Genomic DNA, 14,803 nt, shown 5'->3' on the forward strand with positions numbered 1-14,803 from the left:
GATTACAAAAGGAATGATGGACATGGTCAAGATTTTGTAGGTGGGTATGGCGATCGGACGTAGTATTATTAATCAGTAAGCATAAATCCTCAGCGAGAGAGAGGCTATTTCGTCCATGCAGAACTAATATGAACTTATTTACATAGTCCAGCTTATTGTGTTTGTCCGAACACCAAAAAATTGATCTAATTATTTCCGTTTTCTAAACATTTATTATATTTTTTTAATTGTATTATAACTTTTACAGTATAAATTAACGAGCTGCGGGAGATTGGTATGAGTCTGGTTTATATGGTGCTTAATATTTTTATTTTTAAGCTGGGGAGGAATATCTGCTTTTCTGGTGTTGGTACTTGATTTTTTCTCTTGGATTATAACTGGCAAGACCGACTTCAATGAAAGGTATGGCAAGAATTGTGAATCATGTCACGTAACTGACAGCGTTCATTGCCAAATGGTAACCAATGCTGATTTTCTTGCATGTAAATACAAGTTTATTCTGAGAAATAGAATCAGAAGAAGTGTCAGTGTGCAGAATAATTATCCGAGAACCTATCCTTATGAGAACTTTAAAACTGCCAGTACCATCACTCATTTTCCAGCAGATCCTCTTGGAGTGACTCTAATTGACCCATGTTTCATCAAGGTAATACACTGTTGAACTACCTCCTCCTCTTGTTTCGTGAATCTTTATATGAGGTATAGTTTATGCTACACCTAGTTCACTTTTTTTAACTACAAACTCTCTTCGTAACATATCTGGAACCAACGTCTTTTAACATTCCTTACCTTGGCGAAGTGCTTACCATTGAAGCCTGCATAACTGTAACACATTTTTGTTATGTCGGGCATTCATCATTCACATGAAGCACTTTAAAACATTTTTGTTAAAACTATCCATTTGTGTTACAGGTTCCTTGTGATTTCTATGCTTTCCAGGTGACACTAGACCAACTGTTTCTACAGTTCCTACAACTCTGACACTTTCCTTTACAATTCTCATTACAGTTCTCTTTTCTGACACCACATGGATCTTGAGTCCGTTCTTGTGTTTTCTAATGTCAACAGTAGGAGACCTGCTTTTAAATCCACATTTGAAAAAGTTATAAATACAGTAAATAATCCACCTTGTCTGCTTGTGAAGCACTGCATGTTTACTGTAGTCACCTGACTTTCTTAATTAATTGCACTTAAACATTTACAAGATGCACATTCACAGCTATACTAGTGCAAGAAAAAAAAATGAAAAAAAATTGACAGTTGAATGAATAATTTGGTTGTCGCAAAGTGTGGCAAGAGTGCAGCATGTGGGAGCAAGATTCTCACTCTCTAGCTGTAACTATCTGCTAGCCGCTTGGAAAGAGAAGGAATACTATTGATCACCTGCAGCTAGTGGAGGGGGTTGCGCAGAATGGCTGAAAATTGGGCTGCCTTCTTACATGAAGCGAACAATAAGTGCCCGGCCAAGCTGCTCCCACTGCTCCCTCTCTCACCTGCAAGTGACCACAGTTGCCAAGATTTCATCTGCAAATGTAAGACACCCCTTAATGCAACATAAAAATGTCGAACTTAGCAACAATAATTTAATGTGTGAATGTAAGACAACCTGTATTTTTTGAATGATGAATTCAGGAAAAAAGTCATCTGGTAGTTGAGTAAATATGATATGTTATGCTTTCCAAGTTTACAAAATATTAGTTTGTTAAAGTTATCAATAGAGTAAGAATCACACCTACAGAATTTGTAACCATATCACACTGCACTGCAGTCCTGCTTCTAGATAATGGTTTCGTATGTTAGGAGCTCAGCAATCAACTATTTGCCCTAAGACCAAATCTGTTATCACCCTGTAGGTGGAACCACACACTAGATTTACTGAAAATTAACTACCATTCCAAAGAAGCTGGTGTGATAGGGGACATAAGTTGGAACTGAAATCTCAGATACTTTAACAGACGTGCTCTTCAAATGTGTGGAGGGAAACTGTCAGTGCGAATGGCAAGAGAGAAGTTGCAGTGGCTATAACTGTATGATAGCCCAGCTGACAGTTTTGCAGGCCACAAACTTCAAACTTGTGAATTAAATCAAAGGAAATGATCTTAGACTCTTTTCATTCAGTATGATAGGACAGTTTGGAGGGAGGCAGTTCTGGTACCTTTCTACAAAGCAGGAAAGGACAGAATGTGTTCCAGTACTTACACTAGTATCACTTTGATTAACTGTTTAGGATAGACGTTGGAACCTATTGTCAACCCTACCAGGTGTGGCTACACAACAGGTTTTTTAGTGAAATTCTGCTTGATAGTTTTGAACAGAGTAGAGGAGTGCATGAAGTGCCCACTTCCAATACACAGTAAGGTGTACTGACCTCAGGTTGAATCCACCTGGTGCTTAACGGTGAGGGCCAAATGTGTGGGCTGTCCTGGATGTTGTTTTTAGGCTGTCTTCCACATCAGACTATGTAAATACTGGGCTGATACAAATGTCCCACTTCAGATACTCACTATACAAACATTTAGAAAACATCCTTACACTTGAACATGAGAACACTAGACACCAGTGGATGGGGTGCATAGATTCTGTCCTGGTGGTGTAAGGAAAGGCATCTGGCCACCCATTGCCACTTCTGAAATAACATGCCAATGCCATGGAGACTTGGGAAAAGGTTAGGAAGAAGTAGTAGTAGTTTTGAGTAGGAGAAAGAAGTCCCTCAAGAAGGAAGTGCTTTGTTACCCTGAGTGCCTTAGTCATGAGTCATATAACATCCTCTGTAAGGAGTCTTGTAGAGTGTTGCTTGAGTTTGTCAATTGCAACAAAATGTTTGACGAGTTAAAAGAAGAAAGAGGTTTTAATTTCTCTGAAGGTGCATAGGTTCATCATTGTTCCGAAGTCGCTGGGCCAACCACACCGTTGCTTGCCCTGCTATGAAACAGATTTTTAGAAACTGTCCATTAGCAACAAGGACAGTAGAGGTGTGTATGACACAGAAGCTAAAGAGACTTCGTATGGGGCAAATACCAGCCAAAACCCAGGGTTGGACCTAACTACCACCCTCGTTACTCAAAATAACAAATTTAATTGTACATCATAACAGTACATTGGTAATCACGGATGGGTCTAAAACAAGTGGACATTCTTGGCTACTTTGCGGATTTTCTTGATCATATCCTCAAGATCGGTCTCCCAAAAGAACTTAAATGAAGAATTAAATGTGTTCTTGAGGGGACTGGAGTAGATGTCTTGTAGCAAAGTTCAGTAATTTTTCATATGCTCTGATGCCAAAAGCCCTGGATGCCTACAAAGTTCAGGAAGGATGTGTCATTCTGTTGGATAGTGCTATGTCACATAGGAATTAGGGAAATGAATAAGCATAAACTGGCAGTTCATTGTGCTGCAGCCATATATGCTATCACCTCAGAGGTGTTGTGTTTTGATTAGAACAAAGTACACATAAACACTCGGTTACTTCTGCCTGTAAACAGTATATACAAGGTGGATTCTAATCACAATCCCCCCCCCCCTCTCTCTCTCTCTCTCTCTCTCTCTCTCTCTAGTTTAAAATTTGTTTTAGCTTTCTGGAAAACAGATAGAAGGTACTAAAACAAAAAGATATATTGTGAATCAAATAATGTGTTCTACCCTTGCCATTATTTCTAGTACCAGTACCTCATCTGCAAGAGGGATGGCTGTGAAAAATTCACCAGCAAAATCTGCCTCGCTCCCAAAGCCTCGGGAGCCTCCAGTGCCAATGTCTCAGTCAGCTCCAGAATTAGCTTCTGTCAATACTTCCAGCTGCAGTTCCAGTGATAGTGAGGTAGGTATGGAATATGAATACATATTTAATTGCTATCATTTAGACGTTAAATACTTTCTTCAGTTTTTTCTAACTTGTGCTAGTAGTTTCATTTTTGTGCTCTTGTCACTCAAATCTATAATACATTAGATTCCAATTTTTGTCATCCCTACCAGATTAGATTGACCCTGCTCCTTACCCTGTGCTGCTGCCTCTGTTGTTGGACTAATTAGTGCTGACCAGCCGTGCTTTACCTTATGAGACTTCTGATTTGCCAGTTATCAAACAATATAGCTTATGATAGCCCTCTTTGGATCCCTCACATTAATTATGCAAAATGCTAGTGCGTCCTTCTCTGTTACTGGTAAATGGTAATTAATGACCGTTTTATTGTTTTTTGCTAGTAATTGTGTTTGAACTGCTTAATTATATATTTTAATTGTATATTATTATATAATTAAAATATCTTCACTGCCAATATATTTAAGGCTGCCAATAGAGTGCTGTGAAGAGAGCCTAAATCTCCCCAATTTTCTCACAATTTGTTGCAAAGAACTTTAAAATCCCTGCAGCAAATTAATTAAAAATAACATCTGATGCTTCACTCAATGTGTAATAGGCATAGCTTTTCAAAATCAATCATATTTCTTGTTTGGTGTTAAGAATTGCATTCATTGCTATTCATATTCAGTAATGACATTATTACGATAATGCTTTTTTCAAAATAATCCTACAACGTGTATGAATGCATGGTTTCGTGGCGATATGAATTACTACTAAGTGACATCTACAATTTAACATTTCATCAGCAACTGTCAGAGTTGCTGGTAAGTATAAACCCAAAGATGCCAACTTACCAGCTATAACCATAAATTATATGTCCAAATTTCATTGACTTGTTGTACTCTGTTTCACTGAAAGTTGTAGTGTGGCATATTCACATTTTATAGCTACCTCAGTATAGGCAAGGAAACTGTTAATTTTCATATTTGAGATATACTGCAAAAACTTAAAATGTATTCATAAAATCTCAACATTATTTTTCTGCTCGAAAAGTGTATTTAGCACACAATTCAGGTTGCAGTTATATTGGGGCATTTATGTATGCAAAACGCGCATAATATAAGAACAGTGTAACATATGAACAGTGTAAGTACAGGTGACAATTCAAGTAAATAAATGTTGCTTATTGCATTAGTTACGTAGTGCACAATTCAAGTATATGAATGTTGCTTATTGTATTAGTTATGTAGCTGTTACTGGTACTGTAGACTGTGGTTTAAACATGTGGATTTATTAATTGACAAAATATCTGACTTCACCATTATTAGAGGGCTTATGATGTTGGATGACAGTGTCTGGAAGGTGGTTATATTGAGTGGTCTGTTTACAATTTCGGTATATATCACAGCAGACTTCTAAGCACATGAGCAGCATTTGGAACATATGCTTTATCTTGTTATTGGACATGGTCAAATTTGGAGATAAGCAGTGAGTTATATTAAAGCTTTGTTTTCTCAAAAACCATGTCAAATAATAAGATAAATGTGCCAAGTCAGATGAATGAAGACCACTGAAAACTGCTTGAATTCTGAACATGGCTTGTCAGTATGCCAAAAATAGTAATCAATAAAATTATGTTTGCAATATTGATGTAAGGGTTTTTCTGAACCTTTAGATTTAACCTATGCAGTAAATATTGTAGTAATTGCCTATTTTTGCTCTTTTCACACTTCTGAGATTTTTTTTACACTTAGTTATTTATGTGAACTGCTCAGTCACCTGTACTTAAAGCTGTTAATATTATTGTCTACTGTTTTAGTCATCCCCGAGCGTTTGTCTCGTACCTATTTTCTTCATTATTTATGTTCTTTTGATACCTTGTGAAATTATTTCCAGATTTCTGTGATCATTCTTTCAATTAGTACTTCTCAAGCTCGTTTGCCATCAACCAGACAGATTGTGTCTTGGACATTCATGTTGCTGATGCTTTTTGTGCTCCTTATCAATATTCATCAGTATGCAGTAAAAAATTTGTCCTATTTGCTGTGCTACCATAAGACTCAGATTTCATTTACATATACACCTCTTGAGATACATATCAAAGAAAGAAGTTGGGCAGTATAAATTCTATTTAATTTCTGTACTTTTACCTTCAGAAAACTCAGAATTATAGGTAATATTCAACAAAATTTCTGCTTGGCAGTTGCATATTACTTGAAGGTCATCCAATCATGCAGGAAGCATGCCAATTTCATCATCCAAAGAATTTGTGCTACATATCATGTATCTCTCTCACATTTCTGTATTTAGCATAATTTGATGATAACAGAATGTGTGTTGTTCGCTTAATGATGCCAAAGCATCATGAGAGTAATAACAACTGAGTGAGGCCTTGCTTCAGTATGTAATTAATTTGGCTTCCAGACTGCAGAAGATGATGTGACACACAATTGAGAATTGGTGATGACTGGTTGGTGCATGGAGTGTTACATTGTCATAGATACTTGGGTCCAGAAGAATTCTGTGCAAATCCCTAAGAAAAATTACTATATTTCCATGACTACATGAAAGTACAAAACTATGTGGACTTTTTTTCTCAAATTAATCATTCAGAAAATACAAAGCTGTCTGACATTCACAGATAAAACTTTGATTGTTATCTGATACATTCACAGGTGCTGCTTTGGTAGTTGAGCTCAGATGCAGATTTAATTTGGCAATTTTAGAAAGGAGAGACTGGGAGGAGAAGCAAAGGAACTTCAAAATGTACAGATACCCAGCAGTAGTATATATTTTTACAGGAGACAAATTAATTCTGTCATAAACATGTTCACACAGAACGCTTAAAATTTGCTTCAGTGAACGAAATGTGAGAGAGAGTCAGCAGTGGTGCTGAGGCTGCTGTCGCTATACAGCACTATTGATGATCAAAGTTGTCAACAGAAGATAAATCAAACATGCTGTTCGGATGAAGTGTGCAGATTTTGGTCAATTTAGCTCTTTGGAGCCAAGATGACAACATATTGTTGTATCGATTTTAAATTAAGATTCCATCTCCATCACTGTGTTATTAGCATATGAATTTTTTGGTGATAATGTTCTTAAAAGTAGCAGCAGCATTCAGTTTACTTTCTTTGTTATTAGGGAACAACTGGTTGTAGAAGCGAGGTAATAACTTTTGAATGATACAATGATTAGAAATGATGCACTGATTAGACACACATCTCTTTGACTGACTGTAAACTGTGCACCTCACTAAGGTCAGTGAACTTTGAACTTGAAATAACTCGATGTCAGACATAGGTGCAAGGAAAGTAACTGCAAAGAAACAGTGGGTGACAGAAGAAATATGACAATTGATCGATGAAAGAAGGAAGTACAAAAATCTTCAGTTAAAGAGAGGACTACAGCAACATAAATCACTTAGGAATGAAATGAATAGGAAGTGCAGGGAGGCCAAAATGAAGTGGCTGCAGGAAAATGTGAAGAAATAAAAAAAGAAATGATCGTCAGAGGGACTGTCTCAGTGTGTAGGAAAGTCAAAACGAACTTTGGTGAAATGAAAAGCAAGGTCAGCGACATTAAAAATGCAATGGTAATTTCACGGTTAAATGGAGAGGAAAGAGTGGATGGGTGGAAAGAATACATTGAAGGGGTGGAATTGTCTGATGATGTGATAGAAGAGGAAATTGGAGTCTATATGGAAAAGTAGGGGATCCAATATTAGAGCTAGCATTTAAAAGATCTTTCTAGGACTTAAGATCAAATAAGGCTGATATGATAGATAGCACTGCAACAGAATTTCTAAAATCATTGGTGGAAGTGACAGTCAAATGACTATTTGGATTGGTGTGTAGAAACAGAGGCTGGCGACATACCATCAGACGTGCAGAAATACGAGGTTTGGAACTTAAATAGCGGCACTATTTATTCACAACCGATAAAAAGAGTTACATATTTGCACCTGTTACTGTCCTTCAAAGTAGTCTCCAACGTTGTGTAGAACCCATTGCCAGTGATGTGGAAGGCGTAGTAGACTGTTAGAAGAGCATGTTCTGTTGATGGTGTGAATGGAGTGATCTACTGCCAGTCGAATCTCTGGAACAGTTCTGAAGCGAATACCGTGAAGTGGTTCCTTCATCTTCGGAATCAAATCAGAATCATAAAGACCTAAGTCCAGCGAGTATGGTAGATAGTACAGTAGTTCCCAGTCCCATTGACCGAATGGAGGAGCCACAGCTTGTGATGTATGCGCCCTCGCATTGTCTTGCAAAATGATGGGCAGGTTGTGCAGAAAGTGTCGCCACTTCTTTTGCATAGCTGGTCACAGGTGATGCTCCAAAAACGAACAGTGAACAGTGAAATTCGCTTCAGAATTGTTCCAGAGATTAAACAGGCGGTAGACTGCTCCATTTTCACCATCAACAGAACAGGCTCTGCTAACGGTGTACTATGCCTTCCACATCGCTGGCAACAGGTTCTACACAGTGGTGGTGACGACTACTTCAAAGTATAGTAACAGGTGCAAACATGTAACTCTTTTGTATCGGTTATGAATAAATAGTTGTCACTATTTATGTTACAACCCTCGTACATCATCCTCACAGTTCCAAAGATAGCAAGAGCCCATAAGTGCAAAATAATATGTTTAACAGCTCATGCATCTGAGTTATTACTGACAAGAATAATATGCAGCAGAATGGAAAAGAAAAATGTGGGTCTGTTAGATGATGGTCAATTTGGCTTTAGGAAAGGCAAAGGCACCATTGGAAAAAGTGTTAGCTTAGAACAGGGAAAAATGTTCAAAATTGTAAGAAAATTAGGAGTAAGCTGTAGGAAAACATGAGTAATATCCAATTTGTACAAGAACCAAGTGACAATAATAAGAGTAGAAGACCATGAATGAAGTGCTCAGATTAAAAAGGATGTAAGATAGTGATGCAGTCCTTTGGTACTACTGTTCAGTCTATACATCAAAGACACAATGATGAAAATAAAAAAAAAAAAAAAATAAAAAAAAAAATTGTTCAAAAGTGGGATTAAAATTCAAAGTGAAAGGAAATCAGTGACAAGATTTTCTGATGACAATGCTTTCTTCATTGAAAATGTAGAATTTCAGGATCTGTTGAATGGAATGAATAATCTAATGAATATGGAATATGGATCAAGAGTAAACTGAAGACAGATGAAAGTAATGAGAAGTCACAGAAATGAGAATATTGAGAAACATAACATCAGAATTGGGGATCATGAAGTACATGAAGTTACAGAATTCTGCTACCTTAGTAGTAAAATAACCTATGATGGACAAAGCAAGGAGGACATAAAGAGCAGAGACAAAAAGGGCATTGGTGGCCAAGAGAAGTCTGCGACTGACAAATGTAGGCCATAATTTGAGGAAGAAATTTCTGAGAAAGTATGGTTTAAGCGCAGCATTGTACGGTCGTGAATTTTGGACTGTGGGAATACTGGAAAAGTAGAGGATTGAAGCATTTGAGATGTGGTGAAGAATGTTGAAAAATGAGGTAAGGGATGTAGAGGTTCTCCGCAGAATCTGTGAAGAAAGGAACATACAGCTAACAGAGACAAGCAGAAGGGACAGGAAGATAGAACCTGTGTTAAGACATCAGTGAATAAATTACATACTACTAAAATGACTGGTAGAGGGTAAAATAATCCAAAGGAGTATTCATTGGAATACATTCAACAAATAATTGAAGGTGTAAGTTGAACAACCTTCATATTACATTTATTAACACAACCTTTATTGCAATAGAGCTTCCATTTCTTGGTACTGAAGAAACACAGTAGTAAAACTTCAACTTAGTAACACAATTCATTTAAAGGAAAACACACTGGACCAAATCCCAATAATATTAACAATAATGTAAAAGGCAATAAAGTAATCAAAGGAAACCATTAGTCTATGGATATATTTTCCTCTTTTCTTAATATAAATTTGTTTAATTGCTTTTACATCAAACCACATAAGACACTTTAACATTAAACAACTTTCATGGCACCTCTGTCCATAATATGAAACTGCTGCCAGAAATTCAAGCCATTGACCAAAATCGTTTATCATCAACAAACATCCACAGACCACCTTGGTAAATAAACGTCAATCATGTTTTAAGTAATACCTTACATTAGAGTTTAGAAAACACACAAATAGCAATCTAATAATAATGTACTGGCATTAAACAAACATATAATCATTGACAAATAGTTCCCATAACATTAAAGAAATACTAAACAGAAAATAAATATTTCTAGAGATTTTAATCCCAAGAAATTCAGGTACCACCATTACAGACCTGCAGCCAGAAAATGCACCATTCTGTCACCTGAACGGGCAGTCAAACCCTCCCCGGGCCACTTGCAGTTACGACCAATCCCATTGTAGCATGGTAACCAGTACACAGAATATAATCAGGCTTCTACAACTAAACTGAGAATAAAAATGAGTTAACTGAAATGACATGTTTTTCCATACATGCACTTATTATTGCCTGCAATGTGCCCAGTGGACAGTAACACAGGGAGCCAGAACGGTCTTATAACTATTTTTACAAATTTAAACTTGGCAGTAAATATGTCCATACTGGTAAAACAACTTCTTTCTGAATTTCAAAACTTAGCAAACAAATGTACCTGTGACCACTTCAACTGCTCATAAGGTGATACTAACACTGTCAATTAGAACCTTGCAATGTCCAGAAGGACACACATTCAAAATTCAACAGCTGCAGCAAAGGCATTGCACAACAATGATAATGAGCTACAACCCAAGCCTAGTCCCCCACAGTTCAGTGTTCCAGCTCACCATCTTAACTGTCATCCAAAGCTGCCACAACACTGTTGTTTCCAGACGATAAGTTTTGTTTGTACTAAGGTTGATTGAAATCGATCCAGGGGTTTAGAAGACACACACACACACACACACACACACACACACACACACACACACACACACTTTCCTCTATTCCCCAACTGAAAAATAGCTGTTTACGTATGTTGGATGATTTATTGATGATTTTGGCGCATTATAGCTTTAATATAGTGGTATCTGATATGCCCCATGGGACTGTCTTAGTTGAATGATTATTGCAACTTTTATTACGAGTTACGCTGAGGCAGCATGCTCCTGCTAAAACTTGGGTTTCAGTATTAGTGTATTTCGAGATACACTTAATGCATTGTGTTTCTGTATTTGTTAATCAAAACACCTTATAACAAATCACTGCATATAGGTTGTCCCAGGAGGAATGGTCAGTATTCAAGGGTATGAAAGAAATTAAATGAGCAGTTCATCATTTTCGATACTGTGTAACAAATATCCTCTACTGCAAGATGTATGCTTTCTACATTTTCTGAGGTGGTAAGATTGACCAAAACAAGAAAAAAATGTCCAGTACACATGGGATCTAAAGCACGTACTGTAAGAGCTGTGAGAACTTGCTTGCTACGGTGAAACACATCTCTTTGCTGAACAAGTGCTCATAGCCAATCTTCACTAGACCCTTTTTGCTTCAAACGATCATTGCTGACATATCCTTGAATATTTACCACTCCGCCTAAGCAATGTGTCTTCTTCTGAGATATGTATGCACAGACAATTGCACTAAAGAAATAGTTTCATAACTTATAAAAGTATATTAAGGAAATTGAATTACTTTAGTTAATACAGATCTGATGTTTTATCTTCAACAATTTTTTTGCTTGACCTGTATTTTCTTTGGATCTTTGAAAGATTAGAGCCAGAGAATGATACTAAAGTCGTAGTGGTGGTGGTGGTGATAACAATTTTGCCTGACTATTTGATTAGGAACACGTCATTATTGACCACAGGAAAAAACATTTATGTTTCAAAAGTTGTACCTGAGCAACATGGCATTGAATCCAGAAGAGTGTCGGTTATCCCACTAATTCTCTAATATTTTACGAATCAAAACAAAACAAAGCAAAAATCTAAGCTCGCCCTTCTAGTTATTAACCTTCCTCTTCATGCCTTGGCTTCTACATGTCATAAAAAAATTTCCCAATATGAATCTACATAATAGTACACCAGTCGTACTCAAACACCATGTCTGGTTTGATAATAATTTGACACTCCTTTACTATCTTTCAGTGTATTAATATAAATGTATAAAATATTATACATCCCAAATTCTGACTTCATATGCTCACTAAACCTTCAACAATTTTTCTATGTACAAAGGAGCATTGTTTAATTCATTACATCATTGTAGTAATAGCAGCCTTTGCCCTTAGTGACAGCAAGTTCTATGATGTGTTGTACCCTGGCAGCATCTGTGATCCAGGTTATCAATGGTAGGCGGCTCTGCTGCTGCCCCACCTCTCTCAAGCAGTGTAAGATGCATGCAACGTAATACTTACAGCTGCAGTTAACATACATTACAACATATAAATTTTATGTTTTTCTTAATTGTTAAAAAATATTTAGCAGCTTGACATTGTATATGGTGGAAATGTGTAGAAGGGAGACGCTCACTTAAATCAGGACAAAGTAATTTCTTAAAAAAGGTGCCTAAGGCATGACTGTGGGCTCATTATGTACCACAGTGGTATTTCCATGACTGTGTTATCTGTATTATTGTCACACAATAACACAGAACACATGATGCTAAACTGATATGCTAAGCAGGTAAGGCAGTAATATCTTCTTTTATGTTTTCCATTATCAAACTTTCCTTAGTTATATTCTTGGGATCTGATTTGCTTAATACAGCGAAATGAAAGGGTATTTTTATTGTATCATATGTATTTTGCTTCTTTTTATTTGTGAAGCATCTTCAGTGACCTGTAAACTTCTGTTATATAATAATTACAGATTTGTTATTTATTTAAAGCTTTGTTATTCTATTCTTACCCCCATGAACCATGGACCTTGCCGTTGGGGAGGCTTACATCCCTCAGCGATACAGATAGCCGTACTGTAGATGCAACCACAGTGGAGGGGCATCTGTTGAGAGGCCAGACAAATGTGTGGTTCCTGAAGAGGGGCAGCAGCCTTTTCAGTAGTTGCAAGGCCAACAGTCTGGATGATTGACTGATCTGGCCTTGTAACACTAACCAAAATGGCCTTGCTGTGCTGGTACTGCGAACGGCAGAAAGCAAGGGGAAAATACGGCCGTAATTTTTCCCGAGGGCATGCAGCTTTACTGTATGGTTAAATGATGATGGCGTCCTCTTGGGTAAAATATTCCGGAGGTAAAATAGACCCCCATTCGGATCTCCGGGTGGGGCTACTCAAGAGGATATTGTTATCAGGAGAAAGAAAACTGCTGTTCTACGGATTGGAGCATGGAATGTCAGATCCCTTAATCGGGCAGGTCGGAAAGAAAATTTAAAAAGGGAAATGGATAGTTAAAGTTAGATGTAGTGGCAATTAGTGAAGTTCAGTGGCAGGAGGAACAAGACTTCTGGTCAGGTGATTACAGGGCTATAAGCACAACATCAAATAGGGGTAATGCAGGAGCAGGTTTAATAATGAATAGGAAAATAGGAATGCGGGTAAGCTACTACAAACAGCATAGTGAACGCATTATTGTGGCCAAGATAGATACAAAGCCCACACCTACTACAGTAGTACAAGTTTATATGCCAACTAGCTCTGCAGATAACGAAGAAATTGAAGAAATGTATGGTAAAATAAAAGAAATTATTGAGATTGTGAAGGGAAACGAAAATTTAATAGTCATGGGTGACTGGAATTCGGTAGTAGGAAAAGGCAGACAAGGAAACGTAGTAGGTGAATATGGATTGGGGGTAAGAAATGAAAGAGGAAGCTGACTGGTAGAATTTTGCACAGAGTACAATTTAATCATAGCTAACACTTGGTTCAAGAATCATAAAAGAAGGTTGAATACATGGAAAAAGCCTGGAGATACTGAAAGGTTTCAGATAGATTATATAATGGTAAGATAGATATTTAGGAACCAGGTTTTAAATTGTAAGCCATTTCCAGTGGCAGATGTGGATTCTGACCACAATCTATTGGTTATGAGCTGTAGATTAAAACTGAAGAAACTGCAAAAAGGTGGGAATTTAAGGAGATGGGACCTGGATAAACTGACTAAACCAGAGGTTGTACAGAGTTTTAGGGGGAGCATAAGGGAACAATTGACAGGAATGGGGGAAATAAATATAGTAGAAGAAGAATGGGTAGCTTTGAGGGATGAAGTAGTGAAGGCAGCAGAGGATCAAATAGGTAAAAAGACGAGGACTAGTAGAAATCCTTGTGTAACAGAAGAAATATTGAATTTAATTGATGAAAGGAGAAAATATAAAAATGCAGTAAATGAAGCAGGCAAAAAGGAATACAAACGTTTCAAAAATGAGATCGACAGGAAGTGCAAAATGGCTAAGCAGGGATGGCTAGAGGACAAATGTAAGGCTGTAGAGGCTTATCTCATTAGGGGTAAGATAGATACTGCCTACAGGAAAATTAGAGAGACCTTTGGAGAAAAGAGAACCACTTGTATGAATATCAAGAGCTCAGATGGAAACCCAACTCTAAGCAAAGAAGGGAAAGCAGAAAGGTGGAGGGAGTATATAGAGGGTCTATACATGGGCGATGTACTTGAGGACAATAGTGTGGAAATGGAAGTGGATGTAAATGAAGATGAAATGAGAGATATAATACTGTGTGAAGAGTTTGACAGAGCACTGAAAGACCTAAGTCAAAACAAGGCCCCGGGAGTAGACAACATTCCATTAGAACTACTGACAGCCTTGGGAGAGCCAGTCCTGACAAAACTCTACCATCTGGTGAGCAAGATGTATGAGACAGGTGAAATACCTCAGACTTCAAGAAAAATATAATAATTCCAATCCCAAAGAAAGCAGGTGTTGACAGATGTGAAAATTACCAAACTATCAGTTTAATAAGTCACAGCTGCAAAATACTAACGCGAATTCTTTACAGAAGAATGGAAAAACTGGTAGAAGCGCTCCTCGGGGAAGATCAGTTTGGATTCCGTA

At 37.3% G+C, this 14,803-nt stretch overlaps 1 protein-coding gene across 2 annotated transcripts in view; it reads left to right on the forward strand.

The window, feature by feature from the left end:
• Positions 1-14,803, forward strand: part of LOC126271981 (E3 ubiquitin-protein ligase TRIM37-like) — a 265,524-nt gene that overhangs the window by 108,194 nt on the left and 142,527 nt on the right. For both annotated transcript variants that reach the window (XM_049974450.1, XM_049974459.1), the window contains exon 9: positions 3,658-3,814. In XM_049974450.1, coding sequence (XP_049830407.1) covers positions 3,658-3,814 — 157 coding nt within the window. The remainder of the gene's footprint in view (positions 1-3,657; positions 3,815-14,803) is intronic.

Source organism: Schistocerca gregaria, chromosome 1 (genome assembly GCF_023897955.1).
Source record: "Schistocerca gregaria isolate iqSchGreg1 chromosome 1, iqSchGreg1.2, whole genome shotgun sequence".
Classification (NCBI taxonomy): domain Eukaryota; kingdom Metazoa; phylum Arthropoda; class Insecta; order Orthoptera; family Acrididae; genus Schistocerca; species Schistocerca gregaria.